The sequence below is a fragment of the Rhipicephalus sanguineus genome, chromosome 8 (assembly GCF_013339695.2).
Source record: "Rhipicephalus sanguineus isolate Rsan-2018 chromosome 8, BIME_Rsan_1.4, whole genome shotgun sequence".
Classification (NCBI taxonomy): Eukaryota; Metazoa; Arthropoda; class Arachnida; order Ixodida; family Ixodidae; genus Rhipicephalus; species Rhipicephalus sanguineus.
The window spans coordinates 107,693,006-107,719,156 of NC_051183.1; the positions used below are offsets into that span (position 1 = coordinate 107,693,006).

General features: G+C 46.5%; 1 protein-coding gene across 1 annotated transcript in view; it reads left to right on the forward strand.

Moving 5' to 3' along the window:
* The first annotated feature begins 4,018 nt into the window (after positions 1–4,018).
* The window catches only part of LOC125759481 (uncharacterized), a 48,106-nt gene continuing 25,973 nt past the window's right edge, over positions 4,019–26,151 (forward strand). The window contains exons 1-2 of the mRNA XM_049418323.1: positions 4,019–4,336; positions 11,025–11,289. Coding sequence (XP_049274280.1) covers positions 4,052–4,336; positions 11,025–11,289 — 550 coding nt within the window. The 5' untranslated portion in view covers positions 4,019–4,051. The remainder of the gene's footprint in view (positions 4,337–11,024; positions 11,290–26,151) is intronic.

A 26,151-nucleotide genomic window follows, 5' to 3' on the forward strand; every position in this document is an offset into this window, starting at 1 on the left:
TGCCTTTGGAGGGTCCGTCTCTTCGACACATAGGTCACCGCCCCCAGGATGGCACGCCAGGGACCACTGCACTCTCACTCTCCACGTCCGACCAGTTCGGAAGGGGGGGGGGGGGACAATGCCACCTCGGGAACTGATAATCCTTTTTCGAACAAAGGCACGAGCTTTAACCAAAAGCACACTCGATGCAAATACGCGTCCCACGGAGGCGACCCACGCGCAGCTGCCAGCTTCCCGCCGAAGCGCTCAGTTCAGGGAAAAGACAGCAGGTGTAGGTGTCTAATCCGTTCTCCGAAATGAGGGGGGGGGGCGAGTTCAAGAAGCAGGAAAACTCGTTTGGAGACAGCTGGCCCAGGACCCTCGCATTTGCTTTGTAACAACTCCTCTAGTTCCTGCGTCACGGAATAGATTGCAAAAAATAAAAAGAGAATAAAAAAAAGAGACCCACCGCGGAAGCAGTGATGGATAGTTAACAGCGCAGCTTTATGCTGAGATGGCAGAGTTGAGGAGAGGGTGCGTGAGTTACGATACAGGAGCCGCTGAGAGCGGGTGAACCGAGAGAGTGTGTGTGAGAGAGAGGAGGAGGAGGAAGAAGAGGATGAGGAGGCAGGAATGGCTGAGAACAAGTGAACCGTCTGTGAGAGAGAGAGAGAGAGAGAAGAGGAGAGAGGAAGAAACAAGGAATGTAGTGGTGTTCTACTTTGAAAACGAACGACCGCGCCTCTCTTTCTCTCAGTGTCGACCGAGCTGTGACGACGTTTAAAGAACACTTTTCTTTCTCCGCGAGCCAACTGGTTCAACAAGCAGCGCTGCCTTCGTTATCTCACCGAAACACGCGCTGTTCTCTGTACGCAGCACCAGCTCGCGTTTCCTCTTGTTGTTCCGGTGCGAAGCTGAAAGCAGTAGGACACTTTCCTGAGATGTGTAGTGCGGGAATTCGCTCGCCACGACGGAAGACTCCCCACGACGGAAACTCGTTAGCAGACGCTGCCTGCGTTGAACGATTGTGCAGCGCGAGCGAGGGAGAGGGGGAGGGAGAGGGGAGGAGGAGAGGGAGGGAGAGGAGAGGCCTGCTGCCGGCACGAGACGAGCCGAGCATGCGCACTGGGGGTGTGGACGGCGCCGCTAACGCCGCAGGTGCGACTAAGAAATGTTCCGCATTTGAAAAAACATGCAGACAAAGTTATCTTCTTAAAAAAAACGTGCGGGCCCGTGTTTCTACAGAAGAGACGTGGCACCCTTGTCATACTGTACGCATGCATGTGCGACCGGATTTTTTATTCAGAGACGAAGAGCGTTAGTCCATGCACCGCTTCCGCATGTTGTGAGCTGGCTCAGTGTTGATCGCAACGACTCCATTTTCTTCATGTCGACTGGTTGCAGCAATCAATTAGACGAACGCACGGAGGAAAGCAACACGAAGACACTACTGACTAGCAACTGACATCTCGTTTAACCTCTTGTCGATGATGTTTGACTTCTTTAATCTTCGGCCCCATGTTTTTACCTGTAGGTAGGCGCACCTGTATATTCTGCAGAGGGTTTCAACAAACGACAGTTGTTAGTCAGCAGCAAAGGTGTTTTCTTCATGGCGCACGTTTTATTGCGATAGGAACTATACGGACAGTCTCGACGGGTTTTTGCCGTCACCGTCATGTTCCTCCCGTATGAAGTCCAAATTGATAAGATCCCCCCCGCGCATCGTATGTTCTAACGCGGGTAAAAGCGCGCGACCGGGGGTGACGAACGCGGCCGAAGCAGAGATCAAACGAGCCGGCCCATTTCCATCGTCGGAGGGTGCATGCGATAACATCACCCCGCTCGGGAGGCCTGCCCTCGACGCAGACAGCAAACGCCCCACCCATCTTTAACGAACATGAAAAGACGCATGCACCCTCCGTCGCTCGGAAGGTGCATTCGCTCAGAGGGGGGGGGGTGTCGCGCGAGGAGCATCTTTGAACTTTGAATGTAAGGGCGCGGTTGCGATCGCTGGCGCGCGCGCCATCTCGACAGCCATCAGAGCGGGCGGCTCGTATACCCTACGACGTGCTGCGCTCTCAACGCGAACTGACTATGCGGAGAGCATCTCTCCCTGGAGCACCAGCGTTTTGTAGTCACGCGAGATCGGATAAAAAGCAGTTAGCTGCCAGCCTCACTTCGTATACCACTACAATTTGTTGCTATCGCGTTCATTGCTTCGCCCTTGCGGTGAAACTGTGACTTTTTATTGGTTCACCCGTCAATTTGCACGCACGCCACTCACGGCACGCCGAAGCCCACCCCTTCCTACGGAGCCTCACTCTCGCCAAATTCGATGCCACGGGATCAGCGCTACGCCGTCGGACGGGAAAGCCTCGACTAAAAAGAGTTTCGCTGTTAAAAGTGAACATGTTTATGGTAATGATGTTACGTCACCAAAACACTCTCCGGAGTTTCTAAGTGTAATTTGAAGGATGTTAAAGATCTGTTCTTTATTAATTGCAATCACGCGAGTGCTAAACGAAAACTCTGCTCACCGAAGTGGAGCATGTGTAGAGAGATAGATAGAAAGAAAGAAGCAGAAAAAAAGAGAAATAGGGAGACAGAAAGAGAGAGAAAGAAAGAGAGAAACAGCAAGAGAGAAAAAAAAGCAATAGAAAGAAAGAGGAAAATAAAAATAAATATAGATAAATGAAGGGATTAAAGAGATACAAAGATAGAAAGACATAGAAAGAGAGAGAAAGGGAAAAAAAAGAAACAGACGCGGATAAAAAATAGAAAAAGCAGAGAGGAAGATAGAAAGGGAACGAAAGAGAGAAATAAACAGTATCAAATAAAAAGAGTGAAATAAGCAGGAAGACCAAAAAGAAGGGACGAGAGAGATATACAGATAGAGAAAGCGAGAAAGAGAAAGACAGAAATAGAAAGCAACAACAGATACAAAAAACAGAGAGGAAGAGAAAGAAAGACAAGAAATAAATAAATAAACATAAGAAAAACAACGAAGGCGACCCAGCGCCGCTCTTCCTTCAGGCTTGGCATCACTAGTGCGAAGCTGCTATAATTCTTTCTGCTGTGGTAGGGCCGGTAATTATATGAACAAGAACAGCACCTATACAAACATCATCGTATTTATCATCATCATTCTATCTCTATCTGCTAAGCGGGACGAATGGCTGTTCAGTAGTATCCATTATTCTTGAGCGGATTCCTTCAGTGGTCTCAGAATAGCTGACACAGATTGAACTATTTGAAGTTGCTGACCAGGTCACATCATTTTATTTCTGATGACGACATGTGGTGTTTCATTGAGCAAGACCAATTGCGGCGCACACTTCACTTAATTTTTGGACTTGCTGTACTGCGCTTCCCTTCCTTTAACACCCGCTATTTAACTAAAGTACAGGTCCGTTCATTTGCAATGCGCATTACACGGCCTGTCAGGGTGGTTTTGTTCCTGACTTGTATATCGGTAGATATTCATTTTGAAATTGCAGCGCACCTGGTAGATACTAAAAAATATGATTTAAAAAAACTTAACTAAGATTAATAAATAAGCAACAGTCACGTGAATTTATGCTTCTGCAGCAGCGTCACGGCCAATTATTTTAAGAAACCGGTAAAGACACATATGAAAAACAATTATTGTTGCGCCTTAAAGTGCATTGAATTGACCGTTTGAGTGTGCGATAAGCTATCTTACCAATGGAGATGGGTGCAATAGTCTGCTTGCAAGTATTTGTCCTTTAAATCCTCGTTGGGAATCCTCGTTGGGAACACAGTTCTCGCTCTTACATTTTGTTTTCTGAAGCAATGCCTAAAAGAATTTGTTGATACGGTGAGCCCTTGAGCACACGGGCTGTTTAGCTGTCAGTACACTCCTGGCATGCGCACATTTCCTTGCGACAGTATAGGAGCGCGTAATATGCCGTGGCAGACCGCCGCGCGGAAGCGCCATAAGTGCGATAGTAGTCATGGAAACGGCCGCTACGAAAGACTATCGACAGCGTTCCGAGGTATCAGCGGTGGGTGTTTGCCTCGGCTGTGTTAGCGAGCGGCTGCTTCATTCACCATGCCTACTCCGAGGCATCGGTACATGTTGGTCGGTTTTTCTGACGAGTTGGACTGGAGAGCCTTGAACTTCGTGGAACCAATTCCACCTAACATAATGTGCAAAGCGTGCGGCCTAGTGACCAGAGTGACCGCATTTCTGCCTTGCCTGCACGTTTTCTGCAATAAGTGCTACGAACAGTGCCGCAACGATGGCGGGCACTGCTGTCCACTCGACGGTCAACGAGCCTTGGAAGAAGATGTCCAATGGATGGAGTTTCCTGTGGGGAACCTGCTCAAAAGGAAGGTAGGATTTCCTAAATGACATAAAGCCTTTTGCGCTAATATTCTATGTATAAAGTTATTATGGAAAGGCGTAGCCGGGCAAGAAGAAATTATAGAAAATAAAGCTGCGTTGATTCACTCATACCGCATTTACTCGCAGAGTGATCCCACTAGCTGACTGATGGAACCCAGGAATTATGTCAGCAAATTTAATCTCCTTTTTCCCTCGTAAGGATTAACTTACGGTGGCGGGGATGGCGTTTATTGCCGTTATGACGTCACATGGTAATCATTTCTCGAGGTTGCCACTGCTTAAAAAAGCGCGATGACAACATGCATTGCACTGCTTTGCCATGAATGAGGTGTACAAGCCACACGTCTGCCGTTAAAGGCTGTTGAGTATGCCTGCCTCGTTAATCTAACGGTGACATTAGAGGCACCGCCCCTCGACAGAGCAAGAACCCGTGGACGCGCGTACAGGCAGCGGGAACTAGCGCAGAGGGATCGGCTGCGCTGTCAGCCCCGCATCTTTGCGTTGTCACACGGAGTGCATGAATCGATGACATCGGTGATTGTGCTGTCGCCACCACCACCACCACCGCCGCTGTTCGTAAGCGCTATCGCGCGAGATAACAACACCAACAAAAACGGAATAAAGATATCTAAGATAGAATGGGGTTCGAACCTGGGCCCTCTGCGTGGGAGCCGAGTGCTCTACCACAGAGCTATGCCGCTGCTTGAAATACCGTTGCAAAAAGACCCTCTACAGGCTTCATGCCGTGAAGGAACCACATTAATATATGTAATATAGCGTGGTATAAGAGCAAAACATCAACCAGGTGTCACACATGTAACCAGGCGTCACACAGTGCGAACTGCGCAACCAGTGGGGTCGTTGAATGCCTCCAACCCATTACAAAGGGCTCAGCCGTAATTCTTCGTCCTCAACAGCCACAGCATCAACAAAGTGCACATAATGCCTTACAGATGTGTAGCAGGTACCACGGTTCTCCACAATATGACGAAAAATGGCATAGTGGCTGCTTTGCCACTGCACAAAGATTATGACGACTTGTAGCGTAGTGGGTACCTCGCAAGTGCATTTGTATTAGCTGACCAGAAAGCCGATAAGGCCCCCATGATCCATTTCATCAGGGCCTCTATAAAGTCATTTTCCTCTCTCTCTCTTCCTCTCTATTTCTCACGTTAGCATACGTGATGTAGCGTGGTGGGAGGGTGAAATAACGGCGGGGTGTCAAGCAATGCGAATTACTTGAGTGTTGTGTCGTGTAAAGCTTCCAACCCATTACAAAAAGCTCAGACATAAATCTTAATCGTCATCAGCCGCCGCATCAACAAAGTGCACATAATGCTTTACAGGTTGTAGCGGGTACCTTACTTCTACGTAGAATGACGAATAGCGGCGTAGTGGTGCTTGCCAACTTCACAAAAATTATGATTCATGGCGTAGTGGGTGCCCTGTAGGTGTACTTGTATGAGTAGCCACAAGAGAGTTTAGAAGGGGTTCTAGAAATGCCGCTCTTCCAGCGTTCGCTGTGACTGTGCTGCGCTTTCTTTCTTTCTTTCTTGCTTTCTTTCTTTCTTTCTTTCTTTCTTTCTTTCTTTCTTTCTTTCTTTCTTTCTTTCTTTCTTTCTTTCTTTCTTTCTTTCTTTCTTTCTTTCTTTTTTAGCTCGGCGCCATCACCGGCTCGTCTCAGGCTCGCGATAGCGTTTCCTCTCTGTCACCGCACACGAACAAATAAAGGTTGCGCTTGGCTCTCCGTACGGCGCTGCATGATTTTCGTTTCGAACTAGTCTAAAGAAGTGTCTGTTCGCCGCTGTTAACGCTCACGTAGTTTCCCAACAAAGACGCGCCAGCTGTTTTCATCGGGCCGATAGGCGAGCGCCATTCGAGCACTCCGCCGGTAGTATCACAGCACAAACTGCCGCAGCAACAAACAAAAGGACGTTTGCATACACCGCGAATTTCGTTAGACCTGCCTTTATCATTATTCTTTCTTTCTCCGCTTCCCAATGAAGACATTTCGTGCGAGGATGGTTATAACGGAAAGGCGAAACTTTAAACGTTCGAACCAGTCCAAGATGGCAGCGCTCGGCGGCGGGAAACAAAAGAGACCTCCGTGAATTCCGATTTTTGCGTGACTTTAATAAAACAGCGCTGATTATATTACTTTTTTGGGCACACTGGGCTTTCAGTTGAAACTGCTTTTATATAGTTAGATGATCAGTTTTGGTGACTCGTATATAGCATGGATAACAGGTATTCAAGATGCCGAAACTGGCTGTTTATCACCACCCCTCCCATTTTTTTTGCGGTTTTTGCGATCGCCCGCGAATGTATCGGGTTGCAAGTGAAGCAACTGATGCAAAGCGAAGTGAACGTGTGCCTTTTCCGCAAATTTAGGCCCAGAGGGACTCAGAGATTTAAAACCCGCGGTTCGAGCCGCAGTCGAACCAAGGTATTATACGTGGCAGTCAAGTATTCATTCAAAGAGCTACGTCAGTGCTTGAAACTTCTTACGAAAAAGACCCAAGAATGGCGTCAAATTGCGGCATCGTCAACTGTGATTGCAGTGTTCAATATTGGCGTTTGTAACAATGTAATAATTATTAAAAAATGCATAATAATTCCTATGACTCGCCTAAATCCAAGACGGGGGGGGGGGGGGGGAGGAATGGCCCCAAGAGCACCCCTCCACCCAGATTGTTGCTTCCTCAAATCTATCTATCTATCTATCTATCTATCTATCTATCTATCTATCTATCTACATCTGGGCGCTCTCGTCGTCGTCTTCTCAGCCTGGTATAAACGACAATTGCCATAAGACATGAGTGTATGACCAAAACGATTCAGAGATCAAGAATAACGTTACTTTCCCATCGCGTATATCTCGAAACCCTTTTCACCAGTCACGTGTTGCACATGCCCGCATAACACGGCCATACTCGCATAAAGTGGTATGCGGGCATACACCAAATGTGATTCATTGTCCATATTAACCCTGCGTTGGGGAATTTTAACGCGACAGCGTTAATGATTCCGAGTTGCGGAAAATGTGGTACTGTCGTCGGCGGCGTTGTCGATGGGTGAAATAGCCTGATGGAATTAAACAAGAAAATTGCGGCTCGAGCCGGTATCGAAGCCAGGCATTCTGCATGCCAGTAAAGTATTCTACCACAGAGCCACGCCAGAGCTTCAATCACCTTTTGAATATGTAGCGTTTACAAGCGTTATCTCTGGGCGACGCGTCAGCTGTGGTTGCAGTGTTCGCTTTCCGCTTTTTTACTAATACAATAAACATTGTCTCCGCAATCTATAGTTAAGCGTTGCTCGACGACGACGGCTATTTATGATATACCAATCACCGCCCCGTAGCGTACACTTTGTAGCGATAAAACTTTCAACGCTTAAACGTGAGTGCTGACGTCACGTCGGACCATGAGCTACCCTTTACACCTCGGTGTGTCCGATATGGCTGGCAAGCCTGCGATATGCGCACAACTACTAAATTAAACAAACTACGTCCATGCTCCTCGTACGGTTCACGGTCCATGCTGCTCGTACAGTTCATGATATGCCCACTACTATCACAGTACCCATTCGGTTGTTTGCAGACGATTGTGTCCTATATAATAAAATAGAAAATCCCCATGACCAAACTCTTCTTGAATTAAACTTGCAAAATATTAAAACCTAGTGCGACACTTGGCAAATGGTATTAAACACAAAAAGAAACGGTTGTCGTGTCGGTTACGATAAAAAACAAAGCTATGCTTCACACATATTCCATTGACAGCACCGTCTTAACAAGAGTGTCCGCGCACAACTACCTTGGTGTCACCATAAGGTCTGAGTTAACATGGAATACTCATATTGATGACGTATTTATCAAATCACGGAATGCACTATGGCCCTTAAGAAGACGCATTCACAGCGCACCTCCTAAAATAAAAATTCTGGCATACAAAACATTAATCAGACCCATTTTAGAGTACGCAAAAATAATATGGGACCCATACACAGTAACATTTTTATCTAAACTTGGTAAAATTCAACGTCTCGCGTTAAGGTTTTTTTATAACAAGTATCGGCGGCATGACTCCCCTTCAGAACTTAACAAAGTCGCCAAACTGCCCTCATTAGATTCCAGGAGTTCACTTGAAAGACTAAAGTTTCTCTTCCTTATTATTCATAATATCATTACCATAAACAAAGCTGATTACTTTAACATCCAAAGAGAGACATTTTATGCGCAGACACGGTATGTACATTCCTCCACCTTCTGTCTTAGCGATTGTTTTAAATTTAGTTTTTTCCCTAGGGCCATTGATGACTGGAACGGACTCCCCGATACTTTAGTGCAAATAACGTCCTTAGGTGAATTTATGGAAGAAGTTGAGCCTATATTTTCTAATTATTTTTGACGCCAGTGACGACATTGATCAAGAGTTATTTGTTCTCAGAAGTGTTTCATTTGTAAGCCTGCTTATTGCAACATTCCATACACCAGAGCACGCCTGTCTCGCACCCAGGCTGCTGGCGAGCCGAGCGGATACTCTCGCACCCAGACGCCGGGCTGACCGGGGCTGCCAAGGCGCGCGCGGGCTGCACCAAGTAAACAGGGCAAGCTGCAGTTCTGAGGCTTTAAAATACGAAAAAGTGCCCGTTCACGCTGCTTCTGCGTATAAGAGCTCGTCTGGGCACTACTGCGTCGTCTTTGGATGCCAAAACAAGCTGCGCAACAAGAGGATATTAGCGTTGTCTGCGACAATTATGACGCGCCACGGAAATAGTGCCGGTGCGGTGTTTTCAGCTTCGCCGCGAGTGGATAACTGTGATTCAAGCAAAAAAACTAGGAGCCGAGTGAAAATGCGCGAGTAAGTACACTGACAGCGTGTATTCTGCAGTGTGATGGCCACCTATTTCATTTTGCGAGCCTAATTTGTGTGACACGCATCTGGGTTGAAGGCAGGCGTGAGCTTTGTGTGGGGGTGCACTTCATACCTTTGAGCGTTTCCTTTGACGAAAATCTAGTGCAAGGTAGTGCTTTCAAGCACAAGCAATCAGCATGCTTTGCCAGTTTCAACGTAGTATTAAGCTTTAGTGCTTTTGATGACATCCACGCCTTCAAGATTTCGTCTTCAAAAGGTAATAAATGGCACGGTGCTCCTCAACAGCTGGCCAGTATTTCGTGCTTTCATTTCAGTGTTTGATGTCCCCAAATTTATTTCGACACGAGGCACCCAGCTGCACATAATACATATATTGGCACGTAAGTAAACAGTACTCGCGCCAGTGTCCTTTACGTCGCAGGCGTAGCTAACCGGCTTAACTAAGAGTAGCACAGTTTCGCTCGTAAAGCACCATCGTTACAAGAATAAAATAGCGCAGGCAGCTTCCAAAAGGGATCGCTGAACGATACTTCAGGTTATACTCTCTGATAGCACGCTTTTATGAGCATGACACATTATTGTAAGAGCGCCCGTGAAACAAAAATTACGTTCCGCGAAACTACCCGTAAAGCGTACTCTAATTATTTCGCGATGCATGCATGCTGAAATGATGAGCTTTCACAAAACTTTGCGCACAACTTGTAATATGGGGCAACAAAACACATCATTTCACTCTTTCGTGAGCTGCACTGCAATTACGATTCACGCGTACTACAGCGAGAACGTTTTTTTTTACAAATGTAACAGCGTACGTATCTGACGAGGCTGCATCCGCAGCCCACTCAGCACGTACTGTATACATTGTGGACTTGCATGAGGAAGATGTTCTTGATGTTCCAATAAAATCAGCGAAAATGGCCAGGCTGGAAAAGACGCGAAACACGCTCTCCGGCGGGCTGAGTTTCGGAAGTTTCACGTTTGCTCTGTGTAGCGTCTGCTGGCGTGGCAGCCCACGCGTGTTGTTTTGTCACGTGTGCGATAGATGGCGCGACGCGCGATGCAAATATGGCGATGCGCATGGAATTCGCTGTGTTCTGGTCTATATGTTTAAACGAAACACTTCTTCATAAATCATTGTGTACCTTTGTGCGCAACGCTTCTCTTTCATTATGTAAGCCGAGGATCAACGGTTTTAGTATAGCTCACTTGTTCGAACATGTTTGAAACTTGCATAATATTATTGATCTATGTTGTTTCATCTGTAGAGCATGTTATTATGTCAGAAAGTAGCACTCTTGTATGTTCCTTTTTTTTACTTATTCCACTCATGTAACGACGCATTCTGGGTTGACAGTATCAATAAATAAATAAATAAATAAATAAATAAATAAATAAATAAATGGAAATATTCCGGCATAGGCTACTACTCGCCTACTGCTTCACGTGAGATCGATACCCAAAATCCGTGGGATCTCCAAGAATATTTTATCATGGGGATTGCGGCTTTATTTTTTTATCATCTTGCGAGGATATGTTGGAGACCGCCTGTGAAAAAGTTATATGAGCTTGAGCGATTCAGCTACATCCTCCCAAATATAAACCTCTATCTGCTCTATGTCATGAGACATGGTCACTGGCTGTTTTTTTATCTGCTTAATGCACACAGTGCTTTGAATATCGGAAGCTGTCTGCGCAACCCGACTTCATACATCAATGACATTGAGGTGGTAGAAATTATAAACGTTTATCTAAATGTACAAATGACTGAAAAGTTGTTTATTTTCTTTCTCCATCAGGTTAGGTGCTGGAACGAAGACCGAGGCTGCGACATTGTTTTGCCTGCATCGGAACTCAACAAGCACTTTTGCAAAGACTGTGACCACCACTCCACTGCCTGTCCGAGATGTTCGATGGTTGTACGGTGTAATAATGTGTGCACGCACTTGCAGAGCGAGTGCAGGGATCACGTGATGTCTGTGGCGTCCGGGAGTCCGCAAACTAACATCTCTGGCGAAAACGCATTGATGATGGCTTTGAATGCAAACATAGACGCACGAGTAGGTGAAATGAAAGAGAGACTAGACCACCTTACGCAGGTTCAAAGTAACCGCCTCAATGATATTTCACATTGCATGGACACAATGAAAGAAACACTGCAGGAAATATCCAGCAGAACTAGCGCATTGGGCAGCGTTGCGTCCTCGTCAGAAGCAACTCATGAAACTCTAAATGATCACGGTGAAAAGCTGCAGCAGCTTGCAGGAACAATAAGCAATTCACAAGAAGCACTTAAAGAAGGCATGGAGCGAAGTTTGCAACGACTCAAAGAAGACACAGCAAACTCTCTCAAAGCTGACTTAAGACAATTTTGTAGTGGTGAGGGTGGTTGGAAGTTGGAAGTTGCCGCGAGAACCATCCGCCAAGACTGCGCACAAACTGTCGCCAGGATTGTTGAAGTAAAGGACTGCGTAAAGCAAACCAGTCCAAGTGAAATAAATTACGAAGAAACAGTAGCTCTAAGCAGAATGAATGTCAAGCGACACGAATTCGTTGTAGAGGGATTCAGAGCCATGAAAAAGAGGGCTTGCTCAAGTGGACCTGGTCTTTATTGGACGGAAAAGAAGTACATCTCTGGCTATCACCTGTCGCCAGGCGTATGTTTTCAAAAACAGGGAGAGCGTGTTTACCTGCGTCCTCGCTTTCAGCTGCGCAAAGGAGTGATCGACGACGCTCTTCAATGGCCGTTCAAAGAAAAGATTCAGCTGACCATTAAACACCCATCGCAAAACAAAGAGTGCAGAAAGGAGGATGTAACTTGGAACACTTTTATGTACTTGGCAAGGCCCGACAAAGAAAGTAATCTACCAGCATGGCTTTTTGGCGCTCCCTTTCTGTTGGACGATCTTGAACGTGAAGGATATGTCGCGGACGACAAGCTTCATGTAGTGTTCGAGGTTGTTTCCGAAAAATGAGCCGCGGATAATATATACATAATTAAATATTCCTAATAAACATGCATAATACCCTTCCGACTGGACTGTATGCATTGTACTGTATACACACATACGCATCTATACGACCGCTTTCTTTATGCAAAACACAGCCTCTTAATCTCGCTATGTCATTCATGTAACCCCTTTTGTAAAGACGGTTATAACTAGGAATAAAACAGTCACATATTAGTGGGCCCTTAAATATTTAGGCTGCTTTTAAATTAATTAAACCCGCTTATGCGCCGCGTCAGTATTGCACTGTAAGCAACTCGGTGGTCTTTCGGCCCTTGTGGTGAGATTATGTTTTCCGGTGCCGGTTTTGATAAACTCTGTGTCGACTGCGTTCCGTCGAGACCTTGAAGGACTGTGCAACGCACAAGGTGCGAGCCCAATTCCAGGAGCGATTGAATGGTGTGAAGTGCTGTCACAATAATGAATTGGAAGCTAACCTGAAATGAGTATTTATTCAAGGGATTTAGCTGGGAATAGAGCGCTGCTGAGAAATATTGCAGGCATTAGAGCACCAAACAACGATGCCAAACAATGGGGGCGGCAAGCAACTAAACATAAACTGGCACCAAATGCAACAAATATTGAGCGCTACGAGTTTCATGTTAACAATTACAAATCATCCGCAGTGGTAGTCTAGTGGCTATTGTGGCTAAATGCCGACCGGAAGGTAGCGGGATCGAATGGCGGCTCCGGTGGCCGCGCTTCGTTAGAGGCAAAATGCTAGAAGTCCATGTGCTCAAATTTAGGCGCACGTTTAAGAACACCAGATGATAAAAAATTCCGGAGGCCTCCACTAGGTCGTCCGTCATAATCATATTGTTGTTTTGGGACGTAAAACGACAACAATTATTGTGTTGCTCTTAAAACTGCTGTCGCTTACAACGATGAGAACTTCGAATAAAATAGTAACGTATACTTGTATGCCTTATTATTTACCACGGTTTTTTATCTTCCGCGATGGTATTGCGCTGAAATCACTCCGTTACTCCTGTAGCCATAGCGACGCGTTATGTGTTTTCCGGTGTCAGATTTGATTAGATTGATGTGTGTCGACCGCCTAATTAAATAGATGATTTAATTATTAGTGATGTTGTTTTTAAGATTTGGGAGATAACGTGAATCTCTGTGTGCAATATTAAGACAAGAGATTTAGCTGCGACTAGACTGCACTGCGCAGAAATATTGCTGGCATTGGTGCAACAAAACAGGATGTAAAAATATGCGGGCGATACCCAATAAAACAAAAACTGTTAATAATTGTCGGGGTTTAACGTCCCAGAACCACGACGTGATTATGAGAGACGCCGTAGTGGAGGGCTCCGTAAATTTCGACCACGCGGGGTTCTCGAACACGCACCTAAATCTAAACACAGGGGCATCGAGCATTTTCGCTTCCATCGAAAATGCGGCCGCCGCGGCCGGGATTCGATACCGCGACCTGCGGGTCGGCAGTCGAGCGCCATAACCATTAGACCAGCGTAGCGGGGCTCTTTTGCAGTGAGGGTGCTGCGCTTTCCTTTGGTTGTATGCAGTGTTGGCGGTAACGCGTTAAACGTAATGGCGTTACCGGTAACGCCTTACATTTTTCGGTAACTTAGTAACGTACTCGTTACTAAGTAGCGTACAGCAAGTACAATAAAGTTCAGTTTCTTGCCAAGAATTACAGGTTGTTAAAACACAGCTGACATTAAAACTGCATAAATATTTTTGCCCCAAAGAAAATGTTTTTGGGAATCTGATGGTTTCGAAAAAAAAAAGTGGTAATTGATAGCCCATGCTAGAGAAATGCGTTAGAATAACTTCGAGAGTTACGACACTGCTAGGATTCAGCAATTTTAGAATATTACAGCAGAGTCACGGGGGATCAAAAATATGTTTGACGTTCATTTTTCACACGCAGCTGCTGTGGGGATTGGGTTGCATCTTCCCCGTGACCTACCAGCTTGAAGCACCGGGGGTAAACATAGGAGGGAACGCGCATAGCGTCCAGAAGCCTCTGAAGCCGCTACCTCCTCGTCTTGATGTCACAATTCCCATCATGCTCTTGTTTCGTTGTCTTTCTCGCTGGGGTCGTAGAAAAAAATTACAGCATATCCACGGGTGAATGATGAAGAGCTTGGGCGAAGCTCCTGAAGCAATCATGGTTACACCGTGAAATGTTCAGTGGTTTTGCCCAGCAGTAATTAAAGCGATACGTCGCTTTGATTACTGCACGCAATCTAGCGTGCAGGGTGCCGCTGCTTTTATTTCGTTTTTTTTGCACACATATTGCACACATCTCTATGGGACAGCGTCACCTAGTATATCGTCATCTCAATGCAGTTTGCATGCATCTCTATGGGACAGCGCCATCTATTGAATGATACGGGAGACGCGACAGCGGGGGCACACCGGATGGAGCGACGACCGACCAGGTGATGCTATAAGGAGCTTCGCGCCTAAAAAATAACTGACGAGTACGCGTGCCTAGCGGCCACAAGGCAACCTCCTTCGACGCCGCCCCCCCCCCCTCGCGCTACAAGCGCTGGTCAGAATTCCCAGCATGATCCTGTTTCATTTTGATGCCTGGGCTTCAAGATTGTCGCGTGACCCTCCCTCCTCGTTTTTTTTCCTCCCTTCTCTCGAACATATCGCTTAGAAGCATCATGGGTGCATACATGTAGTGTGAACGTAATTATGTCGCACTTCGTCGCGGTTTTCAGCGCGTGTAAACACAGACGCCTGAAGGAACCGTATCATAATGATTGGGTGCTGCGGCTTCTTCTGTAGAAGCGAAAGCCTTATATGGCTCATGAGGCGAAAAACCAGACATCGAGCTTCCGTCGTCACGGCTCACATAGCCATGTGATGGCGAAACGGTGCGCGTCGTGGAAAATTAACACAGAGGCGGCGGCGTGTGTATAATGAAAGGGCTGCGCGTATGCAGAAGTCTTCTTCTCTAGCTGCTGCTTCCTCGGTCACTCGTCGCGCAGCTCGACGGTGGCATGCGGCGTTGCAACGCATGGCAGCTGCTTCTGCTTCCTTGCTCGAATATTCAATTTGACATTATTGCTTTCTCATTTTGAATTCATAGGAAGTGCTTAGGTGTCCTCAGATATTTTAACGGCGAAGCTGTTTAGCAAATCGTTCCTTCTCAGACGAACCACAAAACTATCATCATCATAAAAGGGTATGTGCCACAGAATTCGGGTAAATCCCAGTACCCACCACTGGTCCACTAGAAATAAAGGCAACAGTTAGCCCAACAACAAATGGCTCCGAAGCAACGGCGGCGAGCCGAAGACCCCTAGTACGTACAACGACAGAATACTAGGTAGCGGGAAAGGCACCGGCGGCCACCAGAAGACCCCGTACCGATAGAACGCCTACGCATACGCCTACGACGACGTGCCCGTAGATCTATGAGAGGTGCAAGCGCTTGGCTTCAGCGCGACTTTCTACCCCTTGAGTTTCGACATCCGTGTCGTGTCTGTGACTGCCTGTGCTTTAACTCGAATCTCTCTGCGCTGAGAATCAACGTAGAAACAACCTAGCATCACCTAGCTAAATCCTGGCAACAACCTAGAAGCATCCTAGAAGCAACCCTCATCACCTACCTAAGGCCTAGAAGCAACCTAGAAGCAACCAGATTTGTCTTCAGAGTCGTCCACTTTCGCTGTCTCAAGCCTTGTGCGGCTTTGTGCAAACTTCGACAACATTTTTTTTTCATTCCTGCGGAAGGACGACAAAAAGTGACGTTCTGCGGAGTCGCATAAAATTGGTCACGAGAGCTCGGCGCACTCACAGAGTAGCCGTTTGCGCGAGGCGCACTGCATTTCATACATCAGGTGCAACGATATGGAAGCTAGCGAGACTTTTTGCAGTAGATGCGTTCGCACCAAGAAATAGTTCAATCACATTATCACCCGTAATGTGATTTCGTTTTTCGTTGTGAGACTGAGTAATAAATCATCATTATTTGTGCCTTAGTAATAATTAAACCTCGTTATTAATGCTTTTCTCAATGGGCTTTTCTGGGTCTCTTAGCGTCTCTTTATTTTCGTAGCGTGGCCTCTGCGATTAGTTCCAGTAGCGCGCAGCCGGGGTCATTCGCGGAGGCCACGTTTACAGCGACAAAATCCCAGGGAGAGCCGCGTGGACTTATATATTTTGCTGACACCGAACTTCTTCCGTACTTCCAAAGCATTGTACCTGTTGTATGAAACGGAGAACAGGTTCGTGCCGTAAGTTGCGCGGACTGTGCTGGATTGCGCCAAGTCCTGTGTGTCTTTCTTGTCCCGTGTGTCAGCGCTGTTTCGTGATATGAAGCATTGCCAAGAAGGTAATGTTCAGAACCCTTTAATGCTGAACATGCTTTCACGCTTCTTGAAAACCAAACTGTTATTTTCTCTCGCCTTAACGATTATGATAAACACCGTACATGCATTTCGAGTGTGTTCGTAACGTGCGCCACTTGGAACAAGTGGCGCAACGTTACGAACGAGATGAAACAAGGGACAGAAAGAGTGACAGCTCACAACTAATATTGTTCTTGGGAAGTACACAGAATGCAACGGCATTTAAAATATGCGCAGACCTAGATACTAACCGCACGGGGAGGGAAAACCGAATAAGGCACGAAGCGCAGATCGCAACCAGGGTATCTAGAGCGCAGCTAAACAAAGCTATTCATTTCCTAATATAACGTCAATGAAAACGTTCACAGAGGGCGTGCAGGGATACGCAGAAAAGGATTAAGATGGATATGACAACGACGCCATCTAAGGGCCATCTAAATCTAACAGTTTGAAATTCATTATTGTGGCGCAATACCGACGGCACGCTGACATAAGAACACACACACACACACACACACACACACACACACACATATATATATATATATATATATATATATATATATATAATATATATATATATATATATATATATATATATATATATAGAAGTTCGAGAAGTTCTCGAGCCAACGCATCCCGGCTCCTTCCATGTATGCGCGTGTTATCAAACTGCGGTACGGAGCCCAACATGGTACAGACTAACGGCGAGTGCGACCATATTTTTTACGTTGCGATATTTGTGTGGCGTTCCGCCGGTTGCGCGGGAAAAACCACACCACTCGGCTGCTAGGTACGAACTGCTTTATTTTTGCATAACGGCGCCAGTTCGCGAAGGCGCTGTCCGTGCACTGCGTCCTTCAAGGGGAAAGAGTAACCCAATATCCCTTTCGCTGTGGCCGCGCGGCTGAGTGACCGGAAGCCGGTGCTTGCAAGTCCTGGAGAGGCGGCACACCTTCTTGCCGGGAGCGGCAGTGCGTCGCTTGTAAGACATCACACATGTCCCGTACTTAATTGATAAAAAAGTGTTCCCTTAGCATCTGTTCACCGCTGTTATATTAGGAAATCAATAGTTTTGTTTAGCTGCGCTCTAGGTACCCTGGTTGTGATCTGCGTTTCATATCTTATTTTGTTTTTCTTCCACGTGCGGTTAGTATCTAGGTCTGCGCATATTTTGAATGCCTTTATATCCTGTGTACTTCCGAAAAATATAGTTGTTAGCTGTCGCTCTTTCTGTTTCTTCGTTCTTCTCGTTCCTAACGTTTGCCAGGTCTGTCATCTAGCTATGCAACAACTAACTAGCCCAGCACAGCGTGCTCTTAAAAAAACAAATGCAGCTCCACTACTTTGAAACCCGAGGAAGTGCGTAGCACGGACACCCAGCGATTCCCGTTCATAGAGTCCCCACTGCTCCGTTTACGGCACCGACGATGACGTCAATGTTTAAGGTAAGCATGTAGAGTTTCACCGGCACGGGTAGAATCTTGTTAGGGAGATTCGAAAACGCGGTGTGCAACATGCGCACTGCTTTTTGATGCGCTTTCTCGACTTCCTGTTTGTTACGTCAGTTGGGATACTATCGTCTGCAGTGAGTTCCGTCAGGTTGCTTCCACTTTAACATGCTGCAGTCAAGCTCCGGCGAAGTGCACGTGTGAGGAGCTATCACACTTCTGGCGAGGCGGTGGCGCCATCTCTTGCGCGGCACGGGAGTCAGGCGCAGGTTTCCGAAGCACTGTTAGCCATTTTGGGCTGTAATTAGTACTTCGTTGTCTTTGTTAATTATATTACTGTAGACCTTATCAGTTCATTTTAACCCGGTTTTGAGCATTGCTAGCCTTGTTATGGCCCGTATTGAGCGCTTTACTGTGAGCTTGATAACGCCTCATGAGATGCATGGATCGACTGCAAGCCGGGCCCTTAAAGTGCTCCGGACTTAAAAACCGCAGGTTGTCGATATTTTCGGAGCCCTCTACTACGGGGCCCCTGATAATCACGTCAAGGTTTTGCGACGTTAAACAACTACAATTATAAATGTTAATATCAACTAGCCCCATCTCAATGGTTGTGGAAGAGGAACTTATTGAAATAATAAGCTGATATATGGAAATACCTCGAAAGCATTGGGGGCAAGTCCGGCTGCCAATCCATGAAACTGAGTTGTTAATAGACTCCGCAAACCAAGCTTCGATTGGTTTCGACTGACGCGTGTTATTCAGCGCATACATCTCAAACAAACACTGGTAAGTTTTAGTGCCCGAGAGTAACTTGTACACACCGGTTGTGAGGTGAGAATCGGCTATCAGAAATGCATGGTAGCGCGTCGATAGCAACGTAGTAATCACGCGGTAGGATATATAGAGCGTAAGAACGGCTCAAATCCACTGCTTGCCTAGTTTGTAGAAATTCGAACGTTCGACCTTCCAAGCATGTAGGGTATCAGGTTATCTACTTCCTATGTATCAACCGTCTGATGATGATATGTGGTGTTTAATGGCGCAAAGGCCAATTGATGGCCAAAGGGCGCCACTTCATGAGACAAAGGATGTGAACAATGGTTGCGGTAAGTAGCTGTATAGGGGCCTTAAAATTCCTCGCGCTAAAGGCGGGTAAAACATATACATATATATTAAAATCATGAGAGTGACGTGAAATATGTGTAGTGGAATGAATGACAAGTGGTCGCAAGAATAAAACTATGAAGATATGACATCAGCACTAAAGCCTCGTCAATGCCCTTGAGTCCAAGTGCCGGGAGGCAAGTGCCGTTTTTGACGTATTCACCGGAGCAGCGACCTCTGCTTAGAGGCCGTGCTACGGATCACCTTCATATATGACATGAAAACTCTGTACATCGCTTAAAAAAGCAGACAGTGACTGATATGTAAAAAGCGTGTCCCTACCGATGAACATTGAAGAATGAAGTGGAAATTGCTATCGGTAGGGTAATGAAATGTGCTTTTTTTCTGTTAGCATCGAGTTCCTTGCACTGAATGAGGACGTGAAGGAGAGTGAGTGGCTGACCACATCTATCACACAAAGGTGGCTCGCCACCGGACAGAAGGTGTGTGTGTGTGTACTGTATGTGTGACCGATCCTAAGTCTGCAGAATGTAACTCCTGTGTGGCGTGATTTTGATAATGGCGGCCAATTACCCAGATGCTGTTTGACAACGTGCGGCTTATTTCGTGTATGCATATCTCATATGGTCTGCCAAAAGGCTCTGAGCTTTCTTTTCAGGAAGTGTTTTAGGTCTAGTGAGGGAATAGCTAAGGATGTATTGGTCCGCAAACACGTTGCCTTGAATCTCGCGGTGCCCTGGCACGCAGCACACTACGACATGTTCTTCGAGTGCGTAGGTCGTGCTTAAGAGAGAATACAGCGAGACAAAGACGGGGTTTTTTTTGTGTCTTTGCAGAGTTTTTAAAGCTTTTACCACGCTTAGAGAATCTGTGTAAATAACTGCCTTTTGTAGTTTTAATTGTTGAATGTGTTTAACGGCCGCAAGTATCGCGTAAGCTTCTGCCGTGAAGATACTTGATTCAGGGTGTAGAATACCGGAATCCGTAAAGGATGGCCCAACGGCTGCGTAAGACACAGAAGTATTGGACTTTGAGGCGTCTGTAAAGAATTCTGCACAAGTGTATTTCTGTTGTAGTTCAAGGAAGTATGTACGGGTATGTGCAATAGGCGCGTGTTTCGTTACTTCCATGAAAGAAAGATCGCAGTCTATAAGCTGCCACCGCCACGGCGGTAGTTGTGCAGCGGAAGCCAATAGACAGTATTCGAAAAGTGGCACACCCGTTTCCTCAGCTAAGCCACTCACACGAAGTGATTAGGGCTGTCGCACCAAAGGACGGTGGTCGAAAAGGGCAAAACTAGATAAATCAATAATTGTGGGCTGTGAGGGGTGTTCGTTGTCTGCGTTCACTTTGAAATAGTATAGAAACGACATGCAAGATCGCTGCAGGTGGAGCGACCACTCGTTCGATTCGACGTAGAGGCTTTCCACGGGGCTGATGCGAAAGGCACCCGTAGAAAGACGAATACCCGAGTGGTGGACATGGTCAAGCATCTTCAACGCGCTTGGTGTCGCAGACTGATATATTATCGCCCCATAATCTAGGCGCGTGCGTATGAGGCTTTTATAAAGATTCATCAGACACTTCTTGTCACTACCCCACGTAGTGCGTGACAATACCTTTAGAATATTCATGGTTTTATGCACTTGTTCTTTATATACTTTATGTGTGACATGAAGCTTAGTTTCGTGTCTAGAATTACGCCGAGGAATCTATGCTCCATTTTCACAGGTAGCCGCTGACCATGCAGATCAATGTCTGGATCGGGATGGAGGCCTCTCTTTCTTGAGAATAATACGCAAGTACTATTTTGCGCGTTAAAGCTGAACCCGTTCTCGTCTGCCCATTTGGTTACCTTGTTCAAACCAAGTTGCACCTGCAGCTCGCACATTGAAAGGTTGCAAGATTTAAAACCGATCTGCGCGTCATCGACATATGTGCAATAAAACATATTCCGTGGAATACACAGAAGTAGGGAATTCAGTGTTATAATAAAAAGTGTGCAACTCAGGACACCACCTTGCGGCACTCCAGTTTCCTGGACAAATATTCGGGACAAGACATTACCCACTCGAACACGAAACGTGCGATTGGACAAATAGCTTTCGATTATGGTCAACATCTTTCCTCGGACACCTAAGTGTGATAGGTCTCTTAATATTCCAAAGCGCCATGTGGTGTCGTAGGCCTTTTCCATATCGACGAACACCGAAAGGAAGAATTGCTTGTAGACAAAAGCTTCGCGAATTTGTGCCTCGATACGGATAAGGTGGTCAGAGGTAGATCTACCCTCTCTAAAACCGCACTGGTATGGGTCAAGTGATTTGTTTGCTTCGAGGAAATGTATAAGTCGGTGGTTTATCATCTTTTCAAAAAGTTTCCCCAGGCAGCTTGTTAGTGCAATGGGCCTGTAGCTCGCAACGGAGGATGGGTCCTTGCCCTGTTTTAGAATAGGAATAATAATGGCTTCTTTCCAGGCCGAGGGGATCTCGCCGGAAAACCAAACAGCATTATACAGGGAAAGGAGGGCTTTTTGTGTTTCAAATGGCACGTGTTTCAACATTTCATATACAACACGGTCGGAGCCTGGGGCGGAATTATTGCAGCAATTAAGCGATGCTTGTAGCTCAGCTTAGCAGAAAGGTCCATTGTATGCTTCGTGTTTTGTGGATTAACGCTCTAGTTTCTATTTTTCTATTCTTGTTTTGTATCGTTGGAAAGCTTCAGAACAGTGCGACGAGCTCGACACCTGTTCGAAGTGTGCGCCTAGGAAGTTCGCCTGGTCTTCCAAGCTGTCACCTTGTGTGTTTACTAGAGGAAGTGAATGTGCTTGTCGGCCTGCTGCCCTACTAACCATGCTCCAGACTTTAGCGTCCTGTGTATATGAGTTAATTCCCGATAAAAATTTCTGCAACATTGTCTTCTTGCCTATCGGCGAGTTCACCTGCCTTATGACTTTATGTTTTTAAAACTGTCCAGATTCTCGGCTGTCGGTGAGTCCCGAAGCAGCCTCCATGCTTTATTTTGTTTTTTGCGCGCGTTTGGACACTCAGTATTCCACCATGGCACACGTCGTTTGCCAGGCAGTCCTGCTGTTTGTGGGATACACTTCATTGCAGCATCAATAAAAAAACCTGTAAAGTAGTCTACAGCTTCATCTATGCTTAAAGCACGCATGTTTGTCCAACTTAAGATAGCCATTTTACGAAACTGTTCCCAATCGGCTTTGTCAATTTGCCACTTGGGAACCTGTGGAGGACATTCATTAGCTATTGGGGTGCTCAGAACTATAGGAAAATGGTCACTTCCATAGGGATTAATAATGACTTTCCATGTTAGTAGGGGCAGAAGTGATGGAGATGTGATGCTGAGGTCTATGGACGAGTAGGTATTGTTCGCGAGGCTATAGTATGTTGGTTCTTTTACAGCGAAAGCTGTTATGAGATCATTTCACCGGCCGTTTTTGGCGCCGTAGTTGTCCGCCGCCGCCGCCGCCGCCGCCGGTGTCCGTAACCAGTATCGCTCGAAATAAGAAAAAAAAACGCAATAAGAAAAGAATTCTAGGGTGGAACGAGGTTCGAACATGGGCCCTCTGCGTGGGAGCCCAGCATTCAACCTCTGAGCCATGCCGGTGCTTGAGGCTGCTTTGCAAGAAGGTCCTATACAGGCTTCATGTCGGGAAGGAACCACATTAACATATGCAATATAGCGTGGTAGAAGAGTAAAAAAAAAAACACCAAGCGTCGCACAACGCGAATTCTGTAATCAGGCGTCACACAATGCGAATTGCGCAACGAGAAGGTTGTTCAATGCTTCCAACCCATTACATAGGGCTCCGCCATAATTCTTCGTCGTCATCAGGCACAGCATCAACAAAGTGCGCATAATGCCTTACAAGCGTTTAGCAGGTACCAACGCTCTCCGTAGAATGAAGAAAAATGGCACAGTGCCTGCTGCCCTATTTCTCAAAAGTTAGAATGATTTATAGCGTAGTGGGTTCCTCGCAACTGCACTTGTATTGGTTGCCAAGGATGCCCATAAGCGCATGATCCACTTCCTCGGGGTCTCAGTGAAATTACAATGATTTATAGCGTAGTGGGTTCCTCGCAAGTACACTTGGATTGGTTGCCAAGGAAGCCCATAAGCGCATGGTTCATTTCCTCGGGGTCTCAGTAAAGTTCTTCGCCCCCCCCCCCCCCCCGTCTCTCTCCCACGTCAACGTATGTTATACAGCATGACGGGAGAGGGAAATAGCGACCGGGCGTCACCCAATGCAAATTACATAACTGGTGGGCCGTTTAAAGCTTGCAACCCAATACAAAGGGCTGAGCCATAATTCTTCGTCGTCATCAGTCGTCGCGTCAACAAAGTGCACATAATGCCTTACAGACGTGTGGCTGGTGCCTCGCCTCTCCGCAGAATGACGAATAATGGCTTAGTAGGTGCTTCCCAACTTCACAAAAATTGTGATTTATGGCGTAGTGGGTACCTTTTTCACTTCATGTTGTATCATCTGTATGAGAGACATTGCTCAAGAAATCAAAACAGCCAAAGGAACGGGCCACAAAAAATCTTGACAAAAGGCCTGTGCATGCAATCCCATACCTTCACAAAGTGTCTCATAACTTGAAGAAGATAGCTAACCGACATAATATCAATCTAGTTTTTTCAGCGCCTTGCAGACTATCAGCTGTCTGCAACCTTCAAAGGACCAAGAAACGCGTGCAATGTCACAACGGTCACAACAATCATAAGACTGTCTACACTGTGTGTACTGCAAACGTAGTGTACCATATTCCTTTGAGTTGTGGACGTGTCTATATTGGACAGACTAGTCAATGCTTCAATGACAGGGCGAGACAGCACAATAACGATGTCAGAAAGGGATTCGGTAGCCACTTGGCAGAACATTGCAAACAATGTGCTTGTACCCCTTTATTTTGCAACACCACTTTTCTGAAAAAAAGCAGTTCAAAAACAGAACGTGAAATCGTCGAGGCTTACTTGATAAAGAAAGCAGGTGATACGTGTGTCAGCAGCCCCTCTTTGCTGTTAAAAGAAATTGAAGTGGCTTTTCTTTCGACGTACATTGATACACCGTAGATTTGTTTTCAAATATCATGTTTTCAAAATAAACCCACGCTATCTTTTGTGGGATGACGAGTGCATATGCATGAGCTTGATGCAGGGGTATATCACGATGTTCGTTTCCAATAAACGCCAGTTGCAAGTTAAGCGCAAGTCCTGTTGTATGTGTTTCGTCTTCGTCGTTCGCGCTTTCAAGTTTTCACTAGTTATGTTTTAAAAGGACTGAGTGTTGGGCGAGTTGGTATTCCACTACTACGAAAAACTGCGCGAAATAAACAGGGACAAGTGAGACACACGCACAAGCGCACAAGCACACAAACTAGAGATAGACTATCTAACCGCCAACCTCTAATCGTTCACGTGGTTTTTCTTGTTACTTATATTTTTGTGCTTCCTTCAATAAACTCTGCGCTTGTGCGTGTGTCTCACTTGTCCCTGTTTATTTCGCGCAGTTTTTCGTAGTAAAGTTATGTTTTCTTTTACTTTTATCGTGAGTATTTCTTTCTCTTTCTTCCAGGCCGGGCAGACCTTGAGTACGCAGGGTGATCATCTTCACAGTTCGCGCAGCGAGTCCCACCGCCAGAGCAGTCATCAACAGAATGACCCGTCGTTCCGCATTTTTCACAGGTGAGCAGCCCTCGGCAGCTTTGAGACGCGTGACCAAATCTTTGACATTTAAAGCATCGCCGCGGGTTTGGTATGAAAGGTCGTACAGGAAGCTTGACATAGCCGGTTTCTATGACCTCGGGTAGTGTGCTGGAGACAAAAGTAAGGATCAAATGCTTGGTCAGTATTTCGGTGTTGTCGCGCCTTATCTTGATCCTTTGGACATGAGTGACATTTGAATCTTTCCGTCCATCTAATAGTTCATTCTCGCTGAGGCCAATCAGGTCCTCATCGGACACTACACCTTTGACAGTGTTCATGGTCCGGTGCGCGCTCACAGAGACGGGGATGTTTCCAAACTCGACTAGATGTGACAGATTAAGGTACTGTTTCTTGTCTTTTAATTCAAGGAGTAGGTCCCCGCTTGCCATTTTTGTGGCCTTATAACCCGTTCCTATAATGTCTTTCAAGCACTTAGCAACGAGAAAAGGTAAAATGGCTCTAGCTTTTTTAGATGATTGTTCACAGTGAACCACGTGGTATTTCGGAAAAGTGTCGTTGTTTTGGGGCCAAAAGAATTCAGGTGCATCGGTGCGTACCCTTTTTGGGGCACGATCGGTGGAAGAGGGGTTTGAGGGTCCCATGGAAAACGTCGCTTGTTCGGCAACGGCGCCTACCACCCACCACGGAGCCCAACAGGGGGACGTGGCAGAACATGTGAAAAGTCCGCGCAACGCCAGCAGTACGCCGTCACTATGACTTAATATGGTCTACCCAAGGTTGAGAGCCACACACGGTTAACCCTTGCCGCCAGGAAAAGGTGAAATAAACAGAAGAGAGAAGCAGACAGGAAAGATAGAAAGTGAGTGAGAAAGACGAAGATGTAGAGAGAGAGAGAGATAGGAAAAGGCGACTGCCGATTTCCCCTGGGCGGGTCAGCCCAGAGGTTCCGTCTACGTGAAGCTGAAGCCAAAGGGGTGTGTTGCCTCTGCCTTGAAGGTCCAATCACCCGGCGTCGGCTCAACGCCCACGATCCCCTTTTCCCCGGAGACGGCAATGCCACGCACGGCTAGGCGTGGGAGGGGTCAAAACCCCCCGTTAGCTCGGGTCCGTGGTGTCGCTACACACCAAACGCCTGCTTGCGCAGACGCCCCTGCGGGGATGTATCAACAGTCTGGAACCCCAAACATTTAAAATGCGCAAGGTATTCAACCTTCGAATCAATGGGGGCAATTCGCGGCCTCCGCGAACATCCCTACATTGCGTTGGAGGCTACTTGCCGCGTGATCGCCAGTTATCGCTCACATT